Source organism: Vipera ursinii, assembly GCF_947247035.1.
Source record: "Vipera ursinii genome assembly, chromosome: 1".
NCBI lineage: Eukaryota > Metazoa > Chordata > Lepidosauria > Squamata > Viperidae > Vipera > Vipera ursinii.
In genome coordinates, this window is record NC_139512.1 from 304,670,449 (window position 1) to 304,697,749 (window position 27,301).

Genomic DNA, 27,301 nt, shown 5'->3' on the forward strand with positions numbered 1-27,301 from the left:
AATGTACTAATTAGAATTAGGTGATATTGAGCCTTTGTGAGGAACCTATGTTTATTGAAGTGATAATGGCTGTCTGTGAATGGAAAAGACTTGTATCACAGTTTCTTTTTAGAGATGATCACAATGATATTTTCAGCTCTTAATGGCTCAAAATTTACTTGTATGTGTAGGAATCTATTCTCAATCATACAGTATTATGCTTTAATTTCTATAGTTAGGCCTCAGCATCTAGCATTGAATTTATTTCTGAATATATTAGTACTGTTCTCCTCCTAAACTTCATCTCATAGAAATATGTGTGTTTCTAAACTCTAAATTTATTAAATGTTTTCCAGGACTTTCAAAATAATTTAATAACATAAAGCAACTATAACTATACTCACCTTTCTGGATAAGGAATTGCGTGCTAGGAACTAAATGTCCCCATGGTTCAAATTCTCCTGTTTGTAAATCCACAAAATAATCAAAAACAGTTTTATCTCCAGATGGCAGCTGAATATCTGAAAGTTCAAAAAGCGAAAGACACGTTTTATTACATAAATAGTGTAAAATTAATGGGTGAATAGTGCATATTTTCTATAAAGTGTATAGCAGATATGTTTCTGTCATATAACTCTACCCTACTCACTCCCTGCACTGGCTTGAATGTACGGTATGTAAATTTAAAGCATGGGGAATGGGATTAAATAAACCTGGATCTTAGATCCTGCTAAGTAGCTGTACTTATGCCTCAGCAAGCTAAAACACAGCTCCCCTTCAGATTGTTGGAGGTGAAATATTCAGTGTGTGCATGTGAACATTCCTGAGAGCAGGAGTCTGACCTGAGCAAACAAAACTATTTAGAACACAACATAATTATTATAGTGTTACAACAAAAAAAGATTATACAGTATTTAGGGAATATATGACTGTGCTAGGCAAAGCTTAATATCTAGCTTGCTATAGTAGCAGGAGAAGAATCTAAGAGCATGTCTGTTGTGCCTATGTGCCTGGGAAGAAAGGCAAAAGTGTGCTCAGATTAGCATTCTTTTAGGCAAAAAAGCATATAAAGAAAAGACACAACTGTAAACTCACAACTCTACAAGTATGCTTCAAAATTTTCCTTTTTTAAACAAATCAAAATACATTTATATTCAAGGCTTTTTTTCTCATAGAATGCTCAGTACGGCGTTCCGGCACCTTTTTTTTGACAGATTTTTTGAACTTTTGCACAAACTGTGCTACTCTCTCTATTGGCTTTTGAAAGCCAATAGGGTCTTTCTTTGTTCTCCTTCCGGAGAGGGAGCTGCTGCTGCGGTGTTGGCTGCAAGCAAAGTTCAGAGGAGGCAGGCGAGGCCGCCTGAGCCACGGCTTAGCAGCAGGTGTGAAGGAAGAGGGCCTGGGGGGAGGGGAAGGCCCATTAAGGGTCCTGTGAATTATGACACTGGCCATGCCTGTCCGTTGTTGGATCCCTGCATTTAGGCAGGTTGCAGGCTGCTGCTGGTTGTTAGCTTGCACCAGGGCATGATTACATTGGCCCGATCTAATTTTAGAATCATGCGAGATTAGCAAGGTAAACTTTTCTTCAGTTAAAATCCTCTCTTGTTCATTTCACGGAGACATCTGGGTAGCCTTTATTTTTGCAACTGAAGCTAAAACTCAAGTACTTTGGCCACCTAATGAGAAGGAAGGACTCCCTGGAGAAGAGCCTAATGCTGGGGAAGATCGAGGGCAATAGAAGAAGGGGACGACAGAGAATGAGGTGGCTGGATGGAGTCACTGAAGCAGTAGGCGTGAGCTTAAATGGACTCCAGAAGATGGTAGAGGACAGGAAGGCCTGGAGGAATGTTGTCCATAGGGTCGCGATGGGTCGGACACGACTTCGCAGCTAACAACAAATAACTGGTTTGCATTGTCTCCTTTATGGTGTCCTTAGGTCCCCACCCCCCACCCCCAACTTTCCAATCTAACTTACATCTCTGAGATTTCCTGACAGTCAGCCATCTAAGCACTAACTAGATTTGACCCTACTTAGCTCCAAGCTCAGGAGGTGGTCCTCAATGGCCACTGAGAGTGAAAGTTAGCTTTCTAAAAGATAGTCTCCTTTACTCCCTCAGCCAGGAACTGTGTCTCATGGCTACTATTTTAGTGGCTTTCTGGATTCTTGCAGTTTTTGTACGTCTATCTGAAGTGGTAATCTTAAGCATTTTTTCATAAATTACTTAAGGATATGCAGGACCGTCTGCTGCCAGAAATGACTCCCCATCACCCGGTGCGCTCACACAGGGAGGGCCTCCTCAGGGTGCCGTCAGCTAGACAATGTTGGCTGGCGACCCCCAGGGGGAGGGCCTTGTCTGTGGGAGCGCCTGCCCTGTGGAATCAGCTTCCTCTTGAGCTCCGGATTGCCCCGGATCTCGCGACCTCAAAACATTTCTTTTCCATCAGGCTGACCTGGACTGACGATAGGGTTTTTTTTTTTTTTAAAAAAATGTTTTTAATATTTTATCACTGGGGCTTGTTAGTTTAATCTTTTTTTAACATTTGTATCATTGTGTTTTATTGTTGTTAGCCACCCTGAGTCCTTCGGGAGATAGGGCGGCATATAAGTCCCATTAATTAATTAATTAATTAATTAATTAATTAATTAACTATATTTTCTCATATTTATCTAATGTTACCTTTGCATCTACTTTTTTCAATCCATTTTCTTTCTGTCATTAATTCCCAGAGAATAAGAAATGTAAATTGTAAGCTCGTCATAGCGCAGTTCTATATCATTGTTAAAATACACTGGGCAATTATGGACATATTCATTTATATTCATAAACAGATTGAATTGTAACACTTTCTCTCTCACCTAAGCCTGTTCTCTTATGTGTATAATTTGAATATAGCCAGGCCATTTTTTATCAGCAGTTGTAAAGAAATAGAAACAAAATGTTTAACTTATGCATTAATAACAATTTCTTTGCAATTCATTATCTTGTCAGTAACATGACTCTATCAATTAAGCACATATATGTTGAAGGCAGCATATGCACTTGTATTAGACATCTATTATCTCCCACTGCTAGTCCTTCCAAAAGGAACTCAATATATGTCATACTATATATGCAAAAGTTGTCTCCTCCTCTATTAAAGTGCAACACATCATTTTCCAAGTAGACAAAAAAATATTCCATCTTTACTATACCCACCTGCAATATATAAACATGGGGGAGCTATTTCACAATTTTTCACCACTAATAATTTGATAAAACAGAACTTAGTGTTCTAAGTTCATCATGAACTAAGTCTGATGAAAATAACTATTTTGGCAGGGATGAATTAATAGCATGCATTTTGGGTTATAGGAGCATCTCATTCACTTGAACCAATGTGATCATATCTTTAAAATGGTATGTACAAGCCATTAATAATGTGGTTGCTAATATAGGTAAGTCCGGCTTATGAGCTGTTTGTATTTAAGGAGATGCTCACAACAAATTCTAGTTTATTTGGTGAATGCCTGAAAGATGCATTAAGAATCGAATATATATATATTTAATTATATAAATAAATATATAAATAAAATTATATAAATAAAAGATTAACAAGATGAGTGTTCTGGCACCTTTTTTTAATAGAAAAAAAGCACTGTTTATATTAATGGTTCTGTTGCTAATTGGTAGATTTCTCATCTGTGCATTCATAATTGCAGTAATGCTAATTTAACTAAATTAGTCTATGCTGACAAGCAGCAACTTCCAAGGCTTTTCCCCTGCTCTATTAATATCTTTGTATAAAAAGAAATTGAATCCCAGGTCCTCTTATATGAAACATCCGACTTTTCCATTGTTCTGCATGTCTTCTGTTTCTAAGCTAGTTTATTCAGTTGGAATCTCTTCTGTATTAAAAATCTATAGTCATATAGATACTACTTACATATGTATATATACATAAAAATATAGATGTTGATATATTTGTCAACTTCATTATTTTGGAATCCAAACCATGTAGTTCACTTTCATTGAAATATAAAATATCTTTGACCCTTTCCTGTTCCATTAATTTGTTACTTAATATAAATATTTATTTAATTAATGCAATTGAAATATATACAATAACTATATTGTGAAAGCAGTAAAAATTTAGAACTTACTACTAGGTGGTTTTTTTTCAAATAAATCACGAACAAGGTAATTGAAGTCAGATGTTACATGTGCAAGTTCATCTTGGCTAGTGTTTATATCAATGAGAGTTTCACCTTCATGTTCTTCCTCTCGCTTTAAAATTCCTCCAACAGCCCAAGTAAATGCAAATATGAAAATTTTCCCCAATAGTATGAGCATTTTATTAGGCTCCTTTTCCCAAAACCATATCTGACCATCCCTGAAATTAATGAATAAAGAAGTTATCTTAATACAACTTTGTTGCTAAACCTCAACAAGGATACTGTATTTATAGTTTTGCAAGTTAATATTTAAGATCCTGAATATTTTATTAGTTATAAGTAACTGGCCTTTTACACAGACATTTGATGATGAAGAGTGAGATCTGATTTTATTGTAATCTGTTTGATTGTTATGAGCTGCTCACAGCTATCAAGAGCCAGGTGGCATATAAGTTTAATAAATCATTGACAAAATCACCATCGAACACATTAACAAAATCATCATCAAATTTAAAAAAGGGACACTGTATTTATCCTTTTGAAAGTTATATGTCTTAGACTTAAGGTATAAGATTGGCTTGCCATCTTGTATAGTTTGCCAATTTTATTGTAATTTGTTAGATTGTTATGAGCATCCAAAAAGAGAAGCCACCTTCTGGTTGATGATTCAGTTATAAGGGATGTAAATTTAGGAAAGGACACAGAGGTTTTGAAAGAGGTCAGGTGTCTTCCAGGTGCTACTGCCAGTAGGGACAAGAAGCGTATTTCTAAAATAATCAAGAATGCCAGCAAGGACTGCGATGTGGAGGCTATTGTACATCTTGGCACTAATGATCTGTCCCAAAAAGATGTACTCTCTGTACAGAATGATTTCCAGAGCTTGGGGCAGGAACTTAGCAGAATAGGCTGTAGGCTTACTTTTTCAGAGGTTTTACCAGTGTATAAGGAGCAAAATGGAAAAGGCCAGCGTATAGCAGAATTTAATATGTGGCTAAAGGAGTGGTGTAAAGGAGAAGGCTTTGGTTATATTAGTCACGATGTCTGTAGCTGGTCCAATGAAAAAATGTATAAAAGAGATGGTCTGCATCCATCCAAGAAAGGGACTGAGTTACTTGGCAATAAAATGACAGGTTTTTTGGAGGAACATTTAAACTAAATAATGGGGATAGTGAGTTAATTGATACAGAACATCACTGTCCCCGGCAATCTAAGAAAATAGGGGAAGCCAGGCACCACACAAGTTATGCAGCAAGTAAACACAGGTTCAGTCATAAAGGACTCAAATGTCTATACACTAATGCACAGAGTATGAACAGTAAGCAGGGTGAACTAGAAATTCAGGTAAATGAGGGTGGATATGATATTGTTGCCATTACGGAAACATGGTGGGACGAAACCTACAAATGGAACACACAGCTAGAGGGATTTAAACTATTTAAAAGAAACAGACTAAACAAAAGAGGAGGAGGAGTTGCTTTATATATAAGAAATAACTTTATCTCTACAGAAATAGAGCACAACAATGACGAATACTGTAAACTTGAAAGCATTTGGGTCAATATAAAAGGGGAAAAAATGACATTGCCATAGGTGTATACTATAGGCCGCCCAACCAAGCAGTGGAAATTGATGAACTTTTTGCTAGTCAGCTAACTAAGGTATGTAAGAAGCACATCACAATAGTAATGGGGGACTTTAATTACCCTGATATCAACTGGGAGACAAACTCTGCACCCAGTGGAAGATCAAACAGATTCCTGACAAACCTAGCAGACACCTTTCTCTCCCAAAAAGTAGAGAAGGGAACTAGGGGATTAGCCATATTGGATTTAATTCTCACAAACAGAGATGAAATGATAGAAGGTGTCAAAGCCACAGGAACCTTGGGGGGAAGTGATCATGCAATATTGGTATTCAACATTCTGGAGGCACAAGCAATAGAACACAGCCAAACTAGAGTCTTGGATTTTAAAAGAGCTAATTTCAATAAACTTAGAGAGACCATGGGAAGAATTCCATGGATGAGAATCTTAAAGGGGAAAACAACTCAAGAAGCTTGGGAAATTTTGAAAAGTGAGATAATAAAGGCCCAATCTAGTACAATACCAACAAAGAAGAAAAATAACAGCTCTCAAAAGAAACCAGCATGGCTGCATAAAGAACTCTCTGATAAATTGAAAGATAAAAAGGACAAGTATAAGAATTGGAAAGAGGGGCACATAACTAAGTCAGAATATCAGCAAATAGCCGGTGCCTGCAGAGATGAAGTGAGGAAAGCTAAGGCTCAAAATGAACTAAGGCTTGCGACCAAAGTCAAAAATAACAAAAAATGCTTCTTTCAACATATAAAAAACAAGAAAAAAGTTAAGGAAATGATTGGTCCATTAGTGGGGGAAAGTGGCAAGAAGGTGACAAGCAACAGGGAGAAAGCAGAACTATTTAATTCGTTTTTTGCATCTGTCTTTACACAAAGGGAAAAAACAGTCCAACCTACCCAAACCAGTGCCATAAAAAACAGAATAGAAACGCAAGTTAAGATAGGCAAGAAAATGATAAGTGAGCACCTGTCCAGCCTAGATGAGTTCAAATCACCAGGACCAGATGGATTACACCCCAAGGTTCTCAAGGAACTGGCAGACGTGATCTCAGAACCACTGAACTATATTTTTCAAAGATCCTGGAGCACTGGGGAACTACCAGAGGACTGGAAGAGAGCTGATGTAGTTCCCATCTTCAAAAAAGGGAAAAAAATAGATCCAGGAAACTACAGACCTATCAGCCTGACCCCAATACCTGGGAAGATTCTGGAAAAGATAATCAAACAACAAATCAGCGAACACCTTGATGCAAACAAAGTCATTACTAAAAGCCAACATGGGTTTGTCAAAAACAGATCATGCCAGACAAAACTTATTGCATTCTTTGACCAAGTGACAAAACTAGTGGACCAGAGGAATGCTGTAGATATAATTTACTTGGACTTCAGTAAGGCATTTGATAAAGTAGATCACAACCTACTACTTGATAAGATAGAAAAATGTGGGTTAGACAGCATTACCACCAGATGGATTTGTAGCTGGCTGACAGGCCGTACTCAGCGTGTGGTCCTCAATGGAACTGCATCTACATGGAAGGAAGTGTGTAGTGGGGTGCCCCAGGGCTCTGTTCTGGGCCCAGTGCTCTTCAATATCTTCATTAATGATTTGGATGAGGGGATAGATGGGGAACTCATCAAATTTGCAGACAACACCAAGCTGGCAGGAATAGCCAATACTCCAGAAGATAGGCTTAAGATACAGAAGGATCTGGACAGACTCGAACACTGGGCACTATCTAACAAAATGAAATTCAATGGTGAAAAAAGTAAGGTTCTACATTTAGGCAGGAAAAATCAAATGCATAGGTATAGTATAGGTGGTACCTTGCTCAATAGTAGTAACTGTGAGAGGGATCTTGGAGTCTTAGTAGACAATCACTTCAATATGAGCCAGCAGTGTGCTGCAGCTGCCAAAAAAGCCAACACAGTGCTAGGCTGCATTAACAGAGGGATAGAATCAAGATCAAGTGAAGTACTAATACCACTTTACAATGCTTTGGTAAGGCCACACCTGGAATACTGCATCCAGTTTTGGTCACCACGATGTAAAAAAGATGTTGAGACTCTAGAAAGGGTACAGAGAAGAGCAACAAAGATGATTAGGGGGCTGGAGGCTAAAACATATAGGGAACGGTTGCTGGAATTGGGTATGTGTAGTTTAATGAAGAGAAGGGTGAGGGGTGACATGATAGCAGTGTTCCAATATCTCAGGGGCTGCCACAAAGAAGAGGGAGTCAAGCTGTTCTCCAAAGCGCCTGAAGGCAGGACAAGAAGCAACGGATGGAAACTAGTCAAGGAGAGAAGCAACCTAGAACTAAGGAGAAACTTCCTGACAGTTACAACAATTAACCAGTGGAACAACCTGCCTCCAGAGGTGGTGAATGCTTCAACACTGGAGGTTTTTAAGAAGAGACTGGACAGCCATTTGCCTGAAATATTATAAGGTTTCCTGCCTGAGCAGGGGGTTGGACTAGATGACCTCTAAGGTCCTTTCCAACTTTATTATTATTATTATTATTATTATTATTATTATTATTATTATTATTATTAGTAGTAGTAGTAGTAGTAGTAGTAGTATTAGTATTATTATATTATTATTATATTATTATTATTATTATTATTATTATTATTATTATTATTATTATTATACCCATAGTCACAGAGAATCAGATGGTATACAAATTTATAAATTATTGTTACGTTTTATTATTATTTGGTCTGATATGATAGTTTAATATTTTGTCATGATTTTAAAGAAGTAGTTGAGTTAGTTAACTGCAGGAAATGAGCAGAGTAGCATTGTTTTTTTTTTAAAAAACCAACAAAACCTGAATGGGTGCAAAAAAAGAGGAAAAATCTCAAATGATTAAGAATATAGAAGAATAGGATTTAGAATTTTTAGCTTGGTGTGGAGGCAGGTAAGCCAAAATATAATAGGATCTAGAAAATCATACATGGAATGATGTACCCCTCTTTCATTGTATAAGAATATTGTGTTAGCCATTAAAACTAGATGCAGAGAGATTTAAAACATTGGTCAACAAGTTGGTCAATGATTTAGATAGTTGAAAAGGAAATTGAGCACATTAATTGAGGATCAGTGGGTCCTAGTCTTGATGACTGATTACTATCTTCTAAATCATGGGCAGCATTCTGTAAACATCAGATGCTAGATAGCAAATGTGGAAGAGAACCCATATTTGCAAGCTTCCTGAATGCATGTAGCTGACCACTATTATACAGCATGCTGCATTAGAAGAGCCATTAACCTACTTCAACAGGAATATGAATAAGTGGCTATATTCTTATAATTCACTTACCTTTTCTTCATTATTGATGGGACTGTTCCACTAAATGAACTGGATGCATGAAAAAATTGTGAAGAATCCCTCTGGTTTACTGTTGAAAAACTCACTGTGCTGCTTTGTCGTCTTTTCTTACCTTTAATATAATGTTAGTTATTTGACTGTCAAGTAATAGTTGAGTACATTCTACAATTCAGTTATACTTTCCTATGTAATGATTACAGTGAATATATTTTACTTTGATTCTAATCTACTTCAAAAAGTAATCATTGAGAAACATCAAACATCACTGATAATTTAGAAATTGTCATGAATTGTAAATACATCTTCAGTATATTAAGTGTTTCAATATTATCTGTATATACTTTATATATATTATTGTATGGGAATAGTATATGATCTTCCTAATATATCAGGATTAGTTCAATTGCATTAGACAATGCAATTTGCTTATATAGGGTAGATTACACTAACTATTTAGTTAAATGCTCCCTAACATATGATTATTTTTTCCTATTTTTGGCACAATACATTTTGCATTAGATATTAAATAAACATGTAGCATAAACCATATAGGAGGATTATTCAGCTCAAAGCAGTTATATATCTTGAATGGTTACTGATTGATTCTACCTGCTGAATAGTAAGAAAATATAAGTAACATTTCCTGCTTTTTGCTGGAAATCCTGTAGAATCCCATCTCCAAGTTACTTTAACCAAAGTAAAAATGCATAATTGTGAGCAAATTATTGCAAATAGAATTATATGTTTAAAACTTTCTGGATCTGTTTCGCAAGGGGTGGAAACTAATACTGTTGCAACACATATATCAGTATTCAACTAGGGGTGATAATATGTATATATGTGTTTGTGCCAATTTTTAAAGCACTTTTTAAGTGTCTTGTTTTGTTTTTGTAAAAATTTTTTTTGAAATTTTGTATTTTAACTTTTTTGAATAAAATAAAAATTTGAATGTTAAGTTACATTAGTTACATAGAGAAGAAGTGATAGAGGGAATTGAAATTGCTGGAACCTTGGGTGAAAGTGACCACATCATAATGCAAACACAAGCAATAGAAAACAATCCAACCAATGTAAACTTCAAAAGAGCCGACCTTAACAAACTCAGAGAAAACCTAGGAAAGATCCCATGTATGAAAATCCTAAAGGGGAAAACAACCCAAGAAGCATGGGAAACCCTGAAAAATGTGATCACAAAAGCCCAGATCAGCACAATATCACTGAGAAAGAAAAACAAGAAAACTAAAAAGAAACCAGCATGGTTGCACAAAGATCTCTCTGACAAACTGAAAAACAAAAAGGACAAATACAAAAAATGGAAAGAGAGGCACATAACCAAAGCCAATTATCAGCAGACAGCCAGAACAGGCAAAGAAGAAGACAGGAAAGCAAAGGCTCAGAATGAACAAAGACTCGCAACAGAAATCAAGGACAATAAAAAATGTTTCTTCCAACATATTAACAACAAGAAAAAAACTGTAGGAAACTGTAAGCCTACTAAAGAGAGAAGATGGCAAGGAAATTACAGGCAACAGGGAGAAAGCAGAGCTGCTTAATTCATACTTTGCATCAGTCTTCACACAAAAAGAAACTACAGCCCATCATACCAAAAAAACCAAAAGACATACTAGAAACAAAAATTAAAATAAGCAAGAAAATGGAAAAAGAACTCCTATTTGACCTTGATGAGTATAAATCACCAGAACCCAACAGATTACATCTTAAAGTTCTGAAAGAGCTGGCAGATGTTATCTCAGAACCATTGCACCACATCTTTTATAAATCCTGGAGCACCAGGGAAGTACCTGAGGATTGGAAAAGGGCTGATGTGGTCCCCATCTTCAAGAAAGGGAAAAAAACAGGCCCAGGAAACTACAGACCAATCAGTTTAATATCAATACCTGGGAAGATCCTAGAAAAGATAATCAAAAAACAGATCTGCAAACAATTAGAAGCAAACAAAGTCATAACCAGTAGCCAGCATGGGTTTATTAAAAACAGATCATGCCAAACCAATCTCATCTCATTCTTCAATAAAGTGATTACACTTGTAGACCAGTGAAACGCAGTGGACGTAGTACATTTAGATTTCAGCAAGGCATTTGACAGACCACAACCTACTAATTGGTAAGCTAGAAAATGATGGAATAGACAACATCACCACCAGATGGATCTGTAGCTGACTGACAAACTGTACTCAGTGAGTAGTCCTCAACGGCACTACATCCATATGGAGAGAAGTAAGCAGTGGGGTACCACAAGGTTCCCTCTTAGGCCCAGTACTCTTCAATATCTTCATAAATGACTTAGATGAGGGAATTGAAGGAGAACTCATCAAATTTGCAGATGACATCAAACTGTCAGGAGTAGCCAATACCCTAGAAGACAAACTAGGATTCAAAAAGATCTTGAACAATGGGACCTATCCAACAAAATGAGTTTCAACGTGGAGAAAAGCAAAGTCTTACATTTAGGCAGGAAAAACCAAAGGCACAAATACAGATTGGGTGAGACCTGGCTTAAAAACAGTAACTGTGAGAGGGACCTTGGAGTCCTAGTGGACAATCACTTGACTATGAGCCACCAATGTGCAGCAGCAACCAAAAAAGCTAATACAATATTGGGTTATATATACAAAGGCATAGAATCAAGATCACGTGAAGTACTAGTACTGATTTACAAAGCCCTAGTACAACCACACCTGGAATACTGCAGCCAATTTTGGTCACCATATCATAAAAAAGATGTTGAGAGTTCAAAAAAAAAAATTCAGAGAACAGCAACTAAGATAATCAAAGGCCTGGAGGCTAAAACAGACAAAGAACGGCTGCGGGACTTGGGTTTGGCTAGTCTAAAGAAAAGAAGAAATAGGGGAGACATGATAGCAGTGTTCCAGTATCTGAGGGGCTGCCACAAGACAGAGGGGGTCAGGTTGTTCACCAGAGCACCAGAGAGAAAGATGAGAAACAATGGTTGGAAACTGATCAAGGAGAGAAGCAACCTGGAATTAAGGAGAAACATATTGGCAGTGAGGACAATCAACCAGTGGAACAGCTTGCTTCCTGAAATCGTGGGCCTCCATCACTGGAGATTTTTTAAGAAGAGATTAGACAATCACCTGTCTGAGATAGTATAGGTTCTCCTGCTTGAGCAGGGGGCTGGGCTAGAAGATCTCCAAGGTTCCTTCCCGTTCTATTCTATTCTATTCTATTCTATTCTATTCTATTCTATTCTATTCTATTCTATTCTATTCTATTCTATTCTATTCTATTCTATTCTGAGAATTCTAAGAGTTCAAAGTCAAACTTATTTCAAGGTACTTAGCATATATAGAATTGCCATAAACATTTGTTAAAGTTTACTTACTCTCTTGTGATCCTTCACTTAGTTTTATTACATGAATAAATGAACCAATAATTCTGCAAATGTTCATTACTATCCCCAACTGATGTACAGGAAATGCTTGCATTTTCTTATGTTTATTTAGAAAGGTTAACCCTATATTTATACTTGAGTGAAACAAACTTTCAAGATATTCAATACTATTTTCTGGTATTATTCCAGAAATGTCTTGCAGCCATGTTTTGACATAAGGCTCCCATCCCAAATCAGCAGGGTCCTGTAATTAAATAAAATACATGAAGAAATGTTCAGCAATATATGCAATTTAACATATATTTTTGCATCTGTGTGTATACGTGTGCACTTCTCTCTGTGTGTAAGTTTCATGTTGCATTTAGAACTTTATTCAGGAGGTTGGACTAGATGACCTCCAAGGTCCCTTCCATCATCATCATCATCATCATCATCATTGAGAATACAGAACAAATTTCAAAGAACTAGGTGCTAATTGACTGGAAATTATCTTATCTATGATTTTGATCATCTGAAATTGAAGAAAATTTTTACTAAGCTTCCTGAAAAAAACGCTCTTATTTCATTCAAATGTAAATTAGGCTAGCGTTTGGGATCAAAGTCATTTTATGTACAAGATTTTTTTTAAAAAATGTGATCATGTATCCTCAACATGTAATTATGTCAGTTCTACTATTTGTTCTATCTCATTATTCTACTTCTTGTGTAGCACTATATGTACACAATATGATCCAGAAGTATTTTTTTCATTGATCCATTTCTAAAGTTAATACTCAGCTTTTCTTTCATAATGCCTACAATTTGGTTTATTAAAGAATTAAATATATGTTTATTACTGTTAGCATATACATATTAACTTATAGGAGCATGAACTACAAGTTAAAAACTTACACCTTTCCAAGATAGGATTCAGATAGTTTAGTGTAAGGAAGAAATGTTTAGGAAAAGGGGGTTGGACTCAGTAGAAAGTCACATTCTTTAACAAAAAGGACTAAATGAATCTTTTTGGGACAACTTGAAATCTCGTTCATACGAATCTGTCATTTACTAATGCTCAGATCTATTCCTGAGTTTTATTATGCACAATTATTGTTTACTTTCCAAGAATAAGAACAGCAAACTCAGAAAAAGTTTACAGTTGTTGCTAGGATCATCTCTTTTGGTCAGCCAGTTCGCACCAGTTCGGCAGAACTAGTAGCTAATTTTTGTTGCCCAGGCCCAGAACGGAATTCTGGAAGCAGCACCCACACAGAGAACTGGTTGTTCACATATTTGAATCTCACCACTACTTTCGGTGCCAAAAATCTCTATTCCCCCCAAAATTAAAATGGAAAATATATTCAGTAGCAAATACTGTAAATCAGCAGAAGTGACAAAAAGTGGGCAATGAATCTATAACAGCTTCATTCTACTTGGGTTCTTGGTTGGATCTGATCTTACTAATTTCTAGAAAGTCACAAAATCATACTGAATATATATATATACAATGAATATATTTAATATATATTTATCCAGTCATGTGCACACATTTTACATCTGAAATTCATTGTGGGATTAAACCACCCATTTCCTTACAAATATAATTTTATTTATTTATTTATTTATTTATTTATTTATTTTCTATACCGCCCTTCTCCCGAAGGACTCAGGGCGGTGTACAGGGCAATTAAAATACAACATACAAAAGTTAAAAGTAAAATTAAATTAATTTAGCCCTAACAATAAATAGTTAAATGAAAAATATAAAATATTATGTGAAACTACACAATTACTTTTTTTAATGGAACATACCACATAAACCATGGCACATCTACTAATTGTGGCTGGGTTGGCTTGAGACAAACAGTCCACTTCAAATATCACTCTGAAGGTTGGTGATAAATAAATTCTTTCACTGTTAGCAAGACATAATGTTCTGCTGTCATCTAGCACAGAATTTAAGTTTTCTATCCAACGTGGATCTACTGGGCCATCCAGGATAATCCACTGCCAGTCAACAGCAGTTTCACCTAAAAGAACAAAAAAAGCATTAATTTTAAATGTGCTAGTTTAAGCACATTTAAAAATGTAATAATAATTAAAATCAATATTCACATTTTATAAAAATCACACATCCATTTGTTTCTTTGGAAAAACACATTTAAATCCTGCTCTCAGATTATCTATTTTCTGATAATCAAATCAGAGAAGAAATTATGATGTTTTATTGCTTTTTAAATGATATATTACAACTGTTAATTGGGAACAATAGAAAAATCTGCTATGGGATCATTGTGCCACCTTGGTTGGGCTGTCTATTGTTAGCTTGTTTGGCAGTTCCTTTTTAATAGTTAGTTTTAGTCTTTGGGTGTTGATTGCTGCTGAGGAAGTTTTCTAGCACTAATGATATTGTTGATTATCTTTGTTGAATAGTACATAGATGTTGTTTATATCTATGTACCTATTGATGCCTGATTTGTTAGAGTGCCAGGATTCCAGGAATTCTCTAGAGTTTTTAGCCTTGGTGTGGTCTAGGATGCTCACTTAAACTATGATTACGTCTGTCATATGATGTGAAATTAAAGGGTTTTCATTATGTCTTCTGACAGCTAGTTGGTGTTCATGGATGGACTCTGCTAGTCTTCTGCCTGTTATCCTACATAGTGGCTGTTCCAGTCCTTACACTGTATGTTGTAAATGACTCACACATCCATAGTAATCTGTAGATGACACCTTTGTCATAATAAAAAAAGAACCAACTGGAGAACACACACAAAACCATTAACATTTTCAAAGGTATAACATTCACAAGGTAAAAAGAAAACAATATGTTACCTATCAGCAGAGACAGCAATGACAGACTATCAATCAATCAGAATAGAGCTGGAAGGGACCTTGAAGGTCTTCTAGTCCAACCCCCTGCTCAAGCAGGAGACCCTATACCATTTCAGACAAGTGACTGTCCAGTCTCTTCTTAAAAATCTCCAGTGATGAAGCACGAACAACTTCTGAAGGCAAGCTGTTCCATTGGTTAATTGTCCTCACTGTTAGGAAGTTTCTTCTTAATTCCAGGTTGCTTCTCTCCTTCATTAGTTTCCATCCACTGTTTCTTGTCCTGCCCTCTGGTACTTTGGAAAATAAGATGACGCCCTCATCTTTGTGGCAACTTCTCAAATACTGGAATACTGCCATCATGTCCCCCCTAATCCTTCTTTTTTCTAGACTAGCCAAATCAAAATCCTGCAACATTCTTCATATGTTTTAGTCTCCAGGACTTTAATCATCTTATTTGCTCTTCTTTGCACTTTTTCCAAAATCTCAATAACTTTTTTGTAATGTGGTGATCAAAACTGAATGCAGTATTCCAGGTTTGGCCTTACTAAGGCTTTATAAAGCAGTACTAATACTTCGCATGCTTTTGATTCTATGCCTCTGTTTATACAACCAAGCATTATATTAGCTTTTTTGGCTGTTGCCGCACACTACTGGCTCATATTTAAGTGATTGTCCACTAGGACTCCAAGGTCCCTCTCACAGTTATTGTTTTTAAGCCAGGTTTCACCTAATCTGTACTTGTACCTTTCGTTTTTCCCGCCTAAGTGTAAAACCTTGCTTTTCTCCACATTTAATTTCATTTTGTTAGATTGGGCCCATTGTTCAAGTCTGTCAAACCTCCTATGCTTATGCTGATATTCTCATGGTTTTCATCACTTTCTGCCTCTTTAGGTTCACCTTTTTTTCTTCCAACACTGATCTGTGGAGATCGTTATCTGACTCATTCTCTCCATAATAGCACATAATAGAACAAACTAATAGCTATGTATTTATTTAATGGAATGTTAATGTCCTATGGGTGGGGCATCAGAAAGTGAGTGGAACAAAAACCTATCACATGATTTCTATTGCTACCTTTTTGTTCCTAGGGAGGATGCTGAAAGTAATTTCAGCAGAGCTGGTGCATAATTAAACATCAAAAAGTTGTCCATGTTTGAATCTATAACTAAGATACACACAATAATGAAATAATTCCCATATTTGTTATGACAAAATTATACTAACACTGAATATTCTCTGCTGATTGTATAATTTCATCAGGCACAACTGCATCAGCCACATTCACTGTATTCAGCTAAAAAGCAGAAATGAGAATAATTATACTGTGATAACAGAAAAAAATATCACATAATTATAACTTACAAAAGGTAAACATTTTCCTTAAATGTTTTTGAAAGGAAATGGTTATTTCCTTAAATTAATCAGGTGAAAGGAAGACTACAATTACAAAGCCAAAATACTGAATTAAGTTTGTAAGAAATTTTGGGAAGTTCCCAATTTCAAACTGAAATCTCTTGAATCTTAAACAAATAACAACACAGCATAATAAAATCAGGTTGTGAATTCTACTCCTAGTTGGACTCACCATAAGAACTAAGGCTAAACAGGCAAAACTGGAAAGCTAGAAAAGGAAGTAGATTGGAATATGCTTCCAACACATTCAGGACAAACAGAGGTCTGGGGGGTTTCCAAAGAAAGAAAAGCGTTTGCATATGGCTGATAAAAATAGAGGACAACCAACAAAAAAGTAAACTGCCCTGGGAAGTAAACAGGAGAAAAGTAGCAATTTAAAACTCAGAGTCATACATTTAAAATAATCGTAACCATTTCAACTGAGGATTTTAAAAGCTAAGCACAGAGATCTGTGTCTAACTAAAATATCTATCATTTCTATCATCAATCTATCATTTCATCTACCTTTTTTCAATAAATCATTTCCATCTTTTGAGGAAGAATCTGCTGGGTTAAGTTATTAAATGAAAAATGAATGAAATACTCAGTAATATCTAAATGAACAAAGTGTAACTACATTTTAAAATAAGAATATCTCAACTACATTTTAAAATAAGAATATCTCAATAGCCTACTACATTACTGTACTGTGTACTCACTGTATATAAATCCTGCATTTCTGAATTTATACCAATGCTTGGATCTTTTCTTTTTGATTTTTTCATTCCAAGTTTGGCAAATCCTCGAACTGCTGATGATAATAATCCATCTGACCATTCCATTGTACTAGGATTTGTCTGTCCAAAGAGTTCATCAATAGTAACACACTTTGGGTTTACAACAAAAGTATCCACTTTGCTTCTCTTTGAATTACTCTGAGGAAGAAAAAAGTTCCTTCTAAATGAGCAATTATTACCTTTATTTCCTAGAAATACAAAAACATGAAAAAGGGTTTTGTCTATTCTGTTTGTAATGTATTGGGCTTGTTTTATTAAGGGAACACCATGTGGGTAATTGCTGAAAGGTTCCTTGAGCAGGGAAGCTGGCTAACAGCTCCCAGCTCCTCAGACAACCCGTCTCCAGCGCCGCTATTGGTTGCCTCTAGGGCGGCAATAGGTTGCTTTAAACCTATTGGCCACTGCCTAGAGGCCAGGGTATAAATTGCTGCATTTGCAGCCCTGTTTCCCAGTTCAGATCCTGGAAGCAATAAACGATGATCTTTGCTGAACTCACTCACCTCGTCTTCGTCATTAAGCAATGAACCCAGTACATAACACTGTTACTAATTGATCCTAAGTACACAAGATCACAAATGATGACCACATGGCCCAGGGACACTGAAACATTTTTGCTGCAATATGGTTGCTGAGCACTCGAATCATGATCACATGACTGCAAGGACACTGCAATGGCCCCAACTACATGCACCCATCATAAGTCTCTCTCATTTAGCGCTGTCGTAAATGTGAATGATCACCGAACAAGTGAACATTTAGCAAGGACCTACTGTAGAACCATAGTAAACTCTCCTTCAAATAAAGTATGATCTTTGGTGAATTGATGAACGCATATAAGTAATCGTTTGAAAACAATATAGATACATTTTGCCATTGCTTTCTTTCTGAATGATTTCTCTATTTTTATTCAACATATTGTCCTGTAATTTCCTTGGTATGCTCCCATTCAAGTAACAACCAAACCAAAGCTTCCTTGGTTTTCTGAAATTAGACTAAGCACTGACAACAATTATTGTTTTAACCATTCAGTCATGTTCGACTCTTGGCAACTTTATAGGCAAGCACTTTTCATGCTACCCTATCAAGCACGGCTTCTTTCAGTTGTTGGATGTTCAGCTTTGTGTCAGAAATCTCATGAATACTTTATGACAATAACTCAACATGACTGACAACTACTCATTGTTTAATAACTAGTAGATATTTAAAATTTCAAGGTTCACATGGATTATTGCTCTGAAAGGTTACAGGAAAAGAGATCAACTATTAATACATACCATAAGAGTAATTTTAAAAAAATACTTACCTGAAAAACATCAAGTTTGGTAGCACTTTCCATATCTACTAATGGAAAGATTATCAAGGCTTTTTCTAAAATTGTTCTAATGGTAGTTTTTCCTCCACCTGTGGGGCCTACAAGCATCACACCAACACGAGCCTGAAAATATATTTTAAAATATCAAATCTGCAACATTAGACTAGAATGATAACTTTATTGACACTTTGAATGTACATTAAAATGAAATTTCTTTGCATTCAGCTCTCAAAGGGTCCCCACCTCCGATATACAATACATAACTATGACAAAAATAGATAAATGAATATATGAATATTCATATTCTTTAGATGGTTAATACTTAGATGTTAGTAAATACACACTAAAGACCTTACAAAGTGCATATTTATAAGCATATACTGATGAGGATTTTGTACTCCTCAATTGCTGCAACATGTCAGGTCCAAAGAACCAAGAACAATTATATGGAGTTACTTCCAAGTAGTTCCTTTATTGTTATTCCCTTACAACAGAATCTTGCCAGACTAAAATAATTTGTAATAACTATAGATGTATTCTGTGAATTGCTAGGGAGGGTCCAACTTTGTTCTCTTCCTCCTGAGCAGCCATTCCAAGCTCTTTGATCTCTTGGAAAGAGATCCTCCCTCCTGTGACTCCTGACTACACTCCACCACAAACATCCATTTCTGGCATTTACTGTAATACATTCCCTTAATGTATGATCTCACTGTAGAAATTTGAGTTCTACATATTTGTATCATATTTAACCTCCATATCACACTTTACTTGATTAACATCCCATTGCACTCACCATAAGCTGATTGTATAGTTGTATAACCTTCTCTTTCTGATTTTCCCAAGGCTGCAAAGATAAATGATGTATTGCAAGAGATATTGCACTCTATTTAAAAAAAATAGATAGATGGTTAGAAGTTTGATGACTTATCAATAATTTGACAATACATAAAATAACCAAAATTTAGTATTAAGAAAAAAATATAGCTATTCTGGCAGTATTAGGAAAAAATTAAAAAGGTACAATCAATTTCACTGTCTTTACATTGAGTAGACCTGAATATGCCACATCTTCCCTGAATATCTGCCAGTTTTTCAAGGTAGGCAAAGTCAAGGCACCAATATTACTGGGATTCCAGGAATGCTGCTATACTGTTGTAGCATATATTAACAGTATCCTTAAAACCTGTCTACATTTTTCTCTGTCCCATCTTATACTAAAATCAAGGCAGAGTTATTCTGAGTTTTTTCCTCCTAGTTCCTCCTATCTCTGGACCTTGTCAACTCTTGACTAAGTCCCTCTTTGATGGTTCACTTATACTTATCCCAAGGTCAGCTCTGAATTATTTTCAACATTGAAATGCTCAAACTGAATGGATAATAACACTAAAAAAACTCAATTTCAAACATATTTTTGTATAGCTGATATTTCTGTCAACAATAATTATTCTTATTTTATTACCTCTAATCGCTTAGGATTTACTTTTGGAACTTCCATTTCTGTAAAGAGATCTCTGATAATATCTTCAAATACTGGAACATCCTCAGCAATTAACTTTGGTAAATTCACTTCTTTCAGTATTTCAATTGTGATTAGAGTTTCCTCTAATGCAGAAAAGCGTTTTTTATTGTATCTATTATACAAGAAAACTAATAATTAGAATTTCATGAGTTATTTTAAGTCTCATAATGTTTTCATTAATCCACCATGCTGCACTTTTTAAGGATATATACTTAAATCATATATTGCTAAAGTTGTGCATTTTTATTGCTTTTTTGCTCATTTTCCAATTCATATTATTCTGTTTTTAATAAGTTTTAATTTATTAGCTGCTCAGAACTATTGTTGCAAGTTAGGTAGCTTTATAAATTTCTCAAATAAATAACTATGCTCAGATATAGGAGATATTTAACAATCCAAGACTGATTTTTTGTCATATTCAAAGTAAATAAATAAATAATAAATATTTTTCATCTAAAAATTAAAAAGTTAATTTGTATGGTTTGTAAGTAAATGTGGCAAAAAGGACACAGAGAAAATAAATTTACACCAAAAAGTATGCAGGTTTCCCACTAATATGGACATCAATATGTCTATTCTAAACTAAAAATTAATAAATTATTTTATTAATCCATATACCTCTCAATGATATTTAGGGAATAGCTAAATTGTCAGTCAAAGCTCCTTCTTTCCTTCTTTCCTCCCTCCTTCCCTCGCTCCCTTCATTCTACAGTATGAAAGAACTGTCATTTGAATGCTTTGCAAATCAGAAACAAAACTGATCAAGAAACTTAATTTCATGGATAGAAATGCATTTTTCCTGGTAATGAATACAGATATTCCAATAGAAATATTTAGAATCTTGGAAATTTAGGTGGCAATTCTATGAGGCAATAAATCCTTCTGAGTTTGAAAGACTACTGTATATTCTAAATAATTATGCATAAATAAATCTATTGAACTTAGTTTTCTTTTCTCAAAACAAAAACAGATAGTATTACAGTAAAGCAGGTCTCTCCTCTACTAAAACCTATCTTTATATAAAACCTGTAGATCACAAATTGAGATATAATAATGTTCTATTTTTAAAATTAAACCATTTAAGAAAACTTACTGTAGTTTCAAATCCTGACGCCTTTGACCAACTCTTACTAATACAGTTTTTATAGCTCTCATGCCAAAATCATAATGATCCTAAAAATAAGATAAGAACACAATTTATTTTTGTGCACTGCAAATATCTTCTTTGCAATTATTAAACAGCATGTTTGTCAAAAATATTGTCTATTTAACCAATTTGATTTCCAACTAAACTCTTCCAGAGCCAATGTGTAATTTGTCCCAGGGTACTGATTTAGAGTATAGTATGTTGTTATTAGTCTCTTGTCATGGACAAATAATCTCCTTTGCCTCGAAGTTTTCTGAAGCTCCGCCTACCTCACTTGATCAGCTGCTCAGGTGGGTTTCCAGAGGTAACCTGGGATAGATCTCAAAGCTCTGGTTATAAAGTTTGGCTGATGTTTCAATTGCTGCTTTAAATAAGCAGGTAGTATAGGCTGGTCAAACTACACCTTGTAATGCATGTGAATCCCAGATCCCTTCTTGGAACTGCCAAAAGGGCTGTGTTGTAAGGAATGTGTCCTTTCAGTGATTCCAAGAAGGTTCCATGCCTAATTTACTATTCAGGTGACCCTGAGGGCACAGATAAACCTCCAATGGGCCTCAATGACTCTCAGGGTGAGTGCTAATGACCAAATGACTGCAAGGAGCATAAATCCTTCCATTTTCCATCATTCAGTCAGAACTGAAGAAGCTTCTGGGATGAGAAGCTAAACATCTTCAAGGAAAAACAAAGAAAGTCCAGTTGCCTTTTGAAAAAGCACCTTTGGCACAGCCATGACTTGGATGACTGAGAATCTCTATAGACATGAGAGCCCAGAAGAAAGTTGAAAATGCGTTGTGAGAATTAGCACAGATACCATAACCTCTATATAATATAAAAGATAGAATATGATGTTGAAATGCTCAGGTGTTCGCAGAAAGAGCTCTTTGGAATCCCTTTTATCCACTTGGCCAGTGGAGGAGAAGGGTAGCTTCTTCATTTTTGGTATGAACAGATATACTGTACCATGTCAAAATGCTAAGAGAAGAAGGTAAGTATAATAGTACTAGATCAGATCTAGATGCATTTAATTTCAGCATTTTGTTTCACACAGTGTTGCAAATATCTTAGGACTGCTCCTAAGGAAGAGATGGGAGACATAAGCAGATCTCGCTATTGTACCCTGAAGAATTTAAAAGCACACTACCTCCAGACTGGAAATAACACTAAGTTATACACTATAATTTTGTAATATTGTGATTTTTATTTTAAATCCCTTTTCTAATGCTCCCTAACACGGAATGTGTGTTCTGCACCTTTTGATACCGAGCTGTCCACTATAAAGTCAAAATCTTTTTTTCTAGGAAAGAAAAACACTGCAAATTAATGGCTATATAGGCTAAGGAGAAATTTGCTATATGGGACCATGATTTGAGTTAGGTTGATGATAGATTGTTGCCATGAGATGGGTTGCTCCTAAAAAGAATTGGTTAAAACATGATTGGCCAAAGCAGGATAAGCTACAAAGTAGCTTTAAATTAAATCATATGACGGTTGGAGATTAAATATCTGATTAAGCATTCAGATAAAAGAGGAGGCATTATGGCTGTAAAAAGGCTTAATAAATGTTCAGAAAGCTTGAATTCTTAACATAGAAAGCTAACATGATTTAATAGGTATAACTGAGGCATAGTGTGATGGCTCCCATGACTGACTGTAATTCTGAAGGACAGAAGGGAGGAGGAGTTGCACTCTATATTAACAATATCCATTTCTTTTCAGCAACTGAAATGAATGATTTGGTATTGTTGCAGAGAGCATGTTGATTAAAACAAAAGGAGAAACAAATAGAAATAATGCTACTATTGTTTCCATCACTGTGTAATCCAGTGAAACTAAAAATGTGGGTACTGCTTTCCAAAAGCAAACTGAAGCTCTTTCAAAGAGACATAGTGATAGAAGTCTTTAAACACCCCAACATTTGTTGGGAGACAAATTCTGCTAAGAATGGTCCAAGGGGCTCTGATAATTTTAACCTGATATTAACCAACAGAAAAGACTGCTTAAGAATGGAAGTAGTAGCAACAAGACAGCTAAAGAATGGAAGTAGTAGCAACATTTGGGGGAAAATCACCATACAATGATAGATTTATCGATTTATTGATAACCAAAGCTGTGTGTAATTCAATATATATCTTGGAGTTCAAAAAAGACAGATTTTGATGAACTTACAGCAATGACATGTAAAATTTCAAGGGAGAAGGTGATAAGAAAAGAGATAATAATAAAAGCACAATTGCATACAGTTCCAATGGAGGCTTGCAGAAAAGGCTAGTATAACAGTATGAAAAGCTGGAAGAACATGTGCGACTGGTGAGACAGGTGCTGGAAAAGTTATTGAAGGCATGCCTGTTCATTAAACTCACCAAGTGTGACTTCCACCAGACCCAACTGGACTACCTTGGCTGTAGGATATCAGGGGCAGGAGTGGAAATGGACCCTAACAAGGTCAAGGCCGTGTTGGAGTGACAAGCCCCTCGAACTCACGGTCAACTGCAGAGCTTCCTGGGGTTTGCCAATTTCTACAGACAATTCATCCCCTCGTTTGCGGTTGTGGCTTTACCTCTGATGGACCTACTCTGCACAAGACACGCCACAACAAAGCCATGGCCTGGTCAGCCACTAGCATTCACCATGGCATGCCAAAAGGCTTTTGAGAACCTGAAGGGCCTGTTTGCAAGGGAGCTGGTCTTGCTGCACCCAAATCCCGATATGCCCTTTGTAGTACAGGCCAACGCCAGTGACGTTGCAGTGGGAGCAGTTTTGCTGCAAAAGAACAGTCAGGGGTCATTGCAGCCATGTGCGTATACATCACAAAAACTGATGGAGACCAAGAGGGCCTGGGCTATTTGGGAGAAGGAGACGTTTGCAGTGCGGTGGGCATTGTCCACAGGGCGACATCTGTTGGAAGGGACCGTGGAGCCGTTTGAGGTATGGATGGACCACAAAAACCTTGAGGTGCTGCAGTCATCTAGGTGCCTTTCTACCAAAAATATCCGCTGGGCACAGTATTTCCATCATTTCTGCTTTTGGCTGTGATATGTACCAGGGGGGAGGAATTTCCTTGCCGATGCCCTTTCGTGGATCCCACAATATGACAGCAAGCGGGAGGAGGTAGTACAGGCGATCATGCAGGCAGCAGCGCGAGCAGCACCGCACAACCTGGCTGTTGACATGCTCCAAGAACTACACAAAGCAGTCTGGGAAGACCCCTGGGTACAGGAATATCCAGACCTCTTGACGCAAAGGGAGGGCCTGGCATGGAAAGGCGATAGGGTGTACATTCCACAGGCTCTACAGGAAGGAGTGTTACGGTGATGCAATGATACAAAACAAGAGGGGCATTTTGGTTTTCTTAAGACCCTACACCTGGTGTGGCGCCAATTTTGGTGGCCGCACATGAAAGCAGATGTAGAGGCCTGTGTTCGGAGCTGTCGTGTTTGTGCCACCACAAAGCACCAAACGGGGAAGCCGGTAGGGTTGTTGCAGTTGGTAGCAGACCCGACCAGATAGTGGGAAGACATTGGAATGGACTTTGTCATGGATTTGGACTGTTGTGACTTTTTTTCTAAGCAGACCCATTTCATACCATGTAAAGGGTTGCCGTCAGCCCGGAAGTTGGCCAAAACATTTATACATAATGTGTATCGCCTGCATGAGGTACCCTGGTGGATCATCTCGGATCTGGGGGTACATTCATGGCACGGTCTTGGTGAACCTTCATCTGGTCCATTGGATCGTCGCAAGGCCTCAGTTCTGCATACTAGAACTAATGGAGCAGCAGAACACGCTAATGTAACGGTAGAGCATTATTTACGGAGTTACATCTCATATCAGCAGACTGACTGGGTCTCCACCAATCAACTGGGTGCTCCGGAGGCCAGGTCTCCCACTCGTGGAACAGCTGTTCTCTCCACCCAGCCTACTACTGAAAGGAACAAACTTACTGGACTGCGGAGCTGGTGGCAAGCCATGGACTAGCGTGGGGCCGGAGGGTGAATAGTTTGGATAAGGAGGGGGGAGGGTGCTCTAGAACAGGTTTATACCTGGTTGTCCGGATACTGGTCTGCCAGGACGGGAAGGGTGGAACAGAAGGGGGAGGGTATTTAGCGCACTGGGAGCAAACCACTCCCAGTGCTAACTTTGTTTGCGATTCAGCTTCTGTTTGCTACGTTCCTGTTTCTCGGTTGCCTGTGTTTTTCTGTATTAGAGTTGGAGGAGGCCAGGGACCGTTATGGATGTGACAGTACCTCTTCAATTAGTTTGCTGTCATTAGGAACAGTAGGTTACACTATTCTATTCAGCTTCACAGATGAATATTTATCTGTAAATCTATATTTACAACTGATTTCTGCATTACTTTTCCAAATCATTGCCTCTAAGGGACATTACCTGGAAATACTATGTAACTAATTTGAGCTGTATTCCAGAAGAAAATTAGCATATACAAAATTAAAAAATATATTCTTTGTATTTTACCTGTTGTGATAATCTTTTGCTAGAAAGTTGGTAAAGATTTATTATCTTCCCTGAGAGTAATTTTGCTGATTTGAAACCTTCTGAAAACAACATTATTTCAGCAATGAGTTCATAATCTGGTATCACCATTGACATAGGACGAAATAATGATTTTAAGTTGTCTGGAAGTTCCACACGACCTTTGTATCTTAAAAGGAAAGTTAATGTCATCACATTCATTAAGAACACTTTAATATGTTAGCTATAGCACATACAAATAAAAATTTCTTTCAACAAAGATGCTGTACCAGTCTGAAAAAGTAGAGTTCACTACAGTTTAGAAAATAATTTTGTGATCACTATTACGATAGCAGATTATTACTTAAATGCAAGTGAAAAGTTATCTAACTTTCTGAAATTGATAATGGTAGTAATTTAAAACCACAACATTTGGAAAGTGGGAATATAATTCAGTGGTAGTACATATTCCTTGCATTTAAAAGATTCCATGATCAATCCCTGAATCAACAAATTAGGCTAAGAAATATTATTTTCTGAAATCTTGAAATTGCAAAGTTATGGACAATATTACATTAATTGTATGAAAATTGCCAGTTCATACAACACAGCTTCATGCATTTGTAAAAAATAATCCCGCCCCCCCCCAAAAGATTCTTTCTATTCTGGTGTTATTGAACAATTACTTACCCAGGATTCATGGTAATAAAAATTGCACACTGTGGTTTCAGACGAATTTCTTTTCCTTCTAGTATAAATCTGTGTTAAATATAAAAACAGTTCTAAGATACAGTGTTATACATAAAATATTGATAATATTTACATATATGGAGTTTCCATCTGCATAGACCACTATTAAGAAGATTCTAAGTTCTGGGGGAGGACTAATGAAATGTCTACACATCTCTATATGGAGAGTAGTGCAAGGAGCTCAGTTCTGATTCCAACACTGGAGTTCAGAATAAGTACACAACTGTAATACAAATTAGGGGTGTTATGTACCTGCAGAAATGGCTATTTGATGAAGTACAATTATTGCTAAGCAATCTGCCATCATTGTGAAGCATCTTTGTGATGCTTTTCTACATTACATTGTATCTTACAATTTATATTGTTTTATTTAGTATGATTCATGTTGATTGGTTATTTAGTATCCTATGTGTCAAGTTTCCAATGTATGGGCTTTTCAAGTGACTCTGAGGCATTGTTTACCTTAAAAGTCTTTTATTAGCCTAATACACAGGCAAATGCTTGCTCGAAGAAAGCTGGAATCTGAAATCTCTGCCCCTTGCACAATATATTAAAACACAATTCTCCACCTTTCTAATTTTGTCATTAATCATATTCTCCAATTAATTTAAAGAATCAGTTTCCCTTCCATTAGAAAACTCGCCAAGGTCTTATCTTCTCTAGTTAGAGA

General features: G+C 36.4%; 1 protein-coding gene across 1 annotated transcript in view; it reads right to left on the bottom strand.

Moving 5' to 3' along the window:
* The window catches only part of DNAH14 (dynein axonemal heavy chain 14), a gene marked incomplete at both ends in the record, with an annotated part of 211,297 nt that overhangs the window by 96,271 nt on the left and 87,725 nt on the right, over positions 1-27,301 (bottom strand). The window contains 13 exons of the mRNA XM_083377402.1: positions 384-500; positions 4,121-4,350; positions 9,050-9,170; positions 12,422-12,674; positions 14,222-14,439; positions 16,469-16,538; positions 17,356-17,571; positions 18,737-18,868; positions 19,539-19,628; positions 20,205-20,376; positions 21,358-21,437; positions 25,885-26,071; positions 26,572-26,640. Coding sequence (XP_083233528.1) covers positions 384-500; positions 4,121-4,350; positions 9,050-9,170; positions 12,422-12,674; positions 14,222-14,439; positions 16,469-16,538; positions 17,356-17,571; positions 18,737-18,868; positions 19,539-19,628; positions 20,205-20,376; positions 21,358-21,437; positions 25,885-26,071; positions 26,572-26,640 — 1,955 coding nt within the window. The remainder of the gene's footprint in view (positions 1-383; positions 501-4,120; positions 4,351-9,049; positions 9,171-12,421; positions 12,675-14,221; positions 14,440-16,468; positions 16,539-17,355; positions 17,572-18,736; positions 18,869-19,538; positions 19,629-20,204; positions 20,377-21,357; positions 21,438-25,884; positions 26,072-26,571; positions 26,641-27,301) is intronic.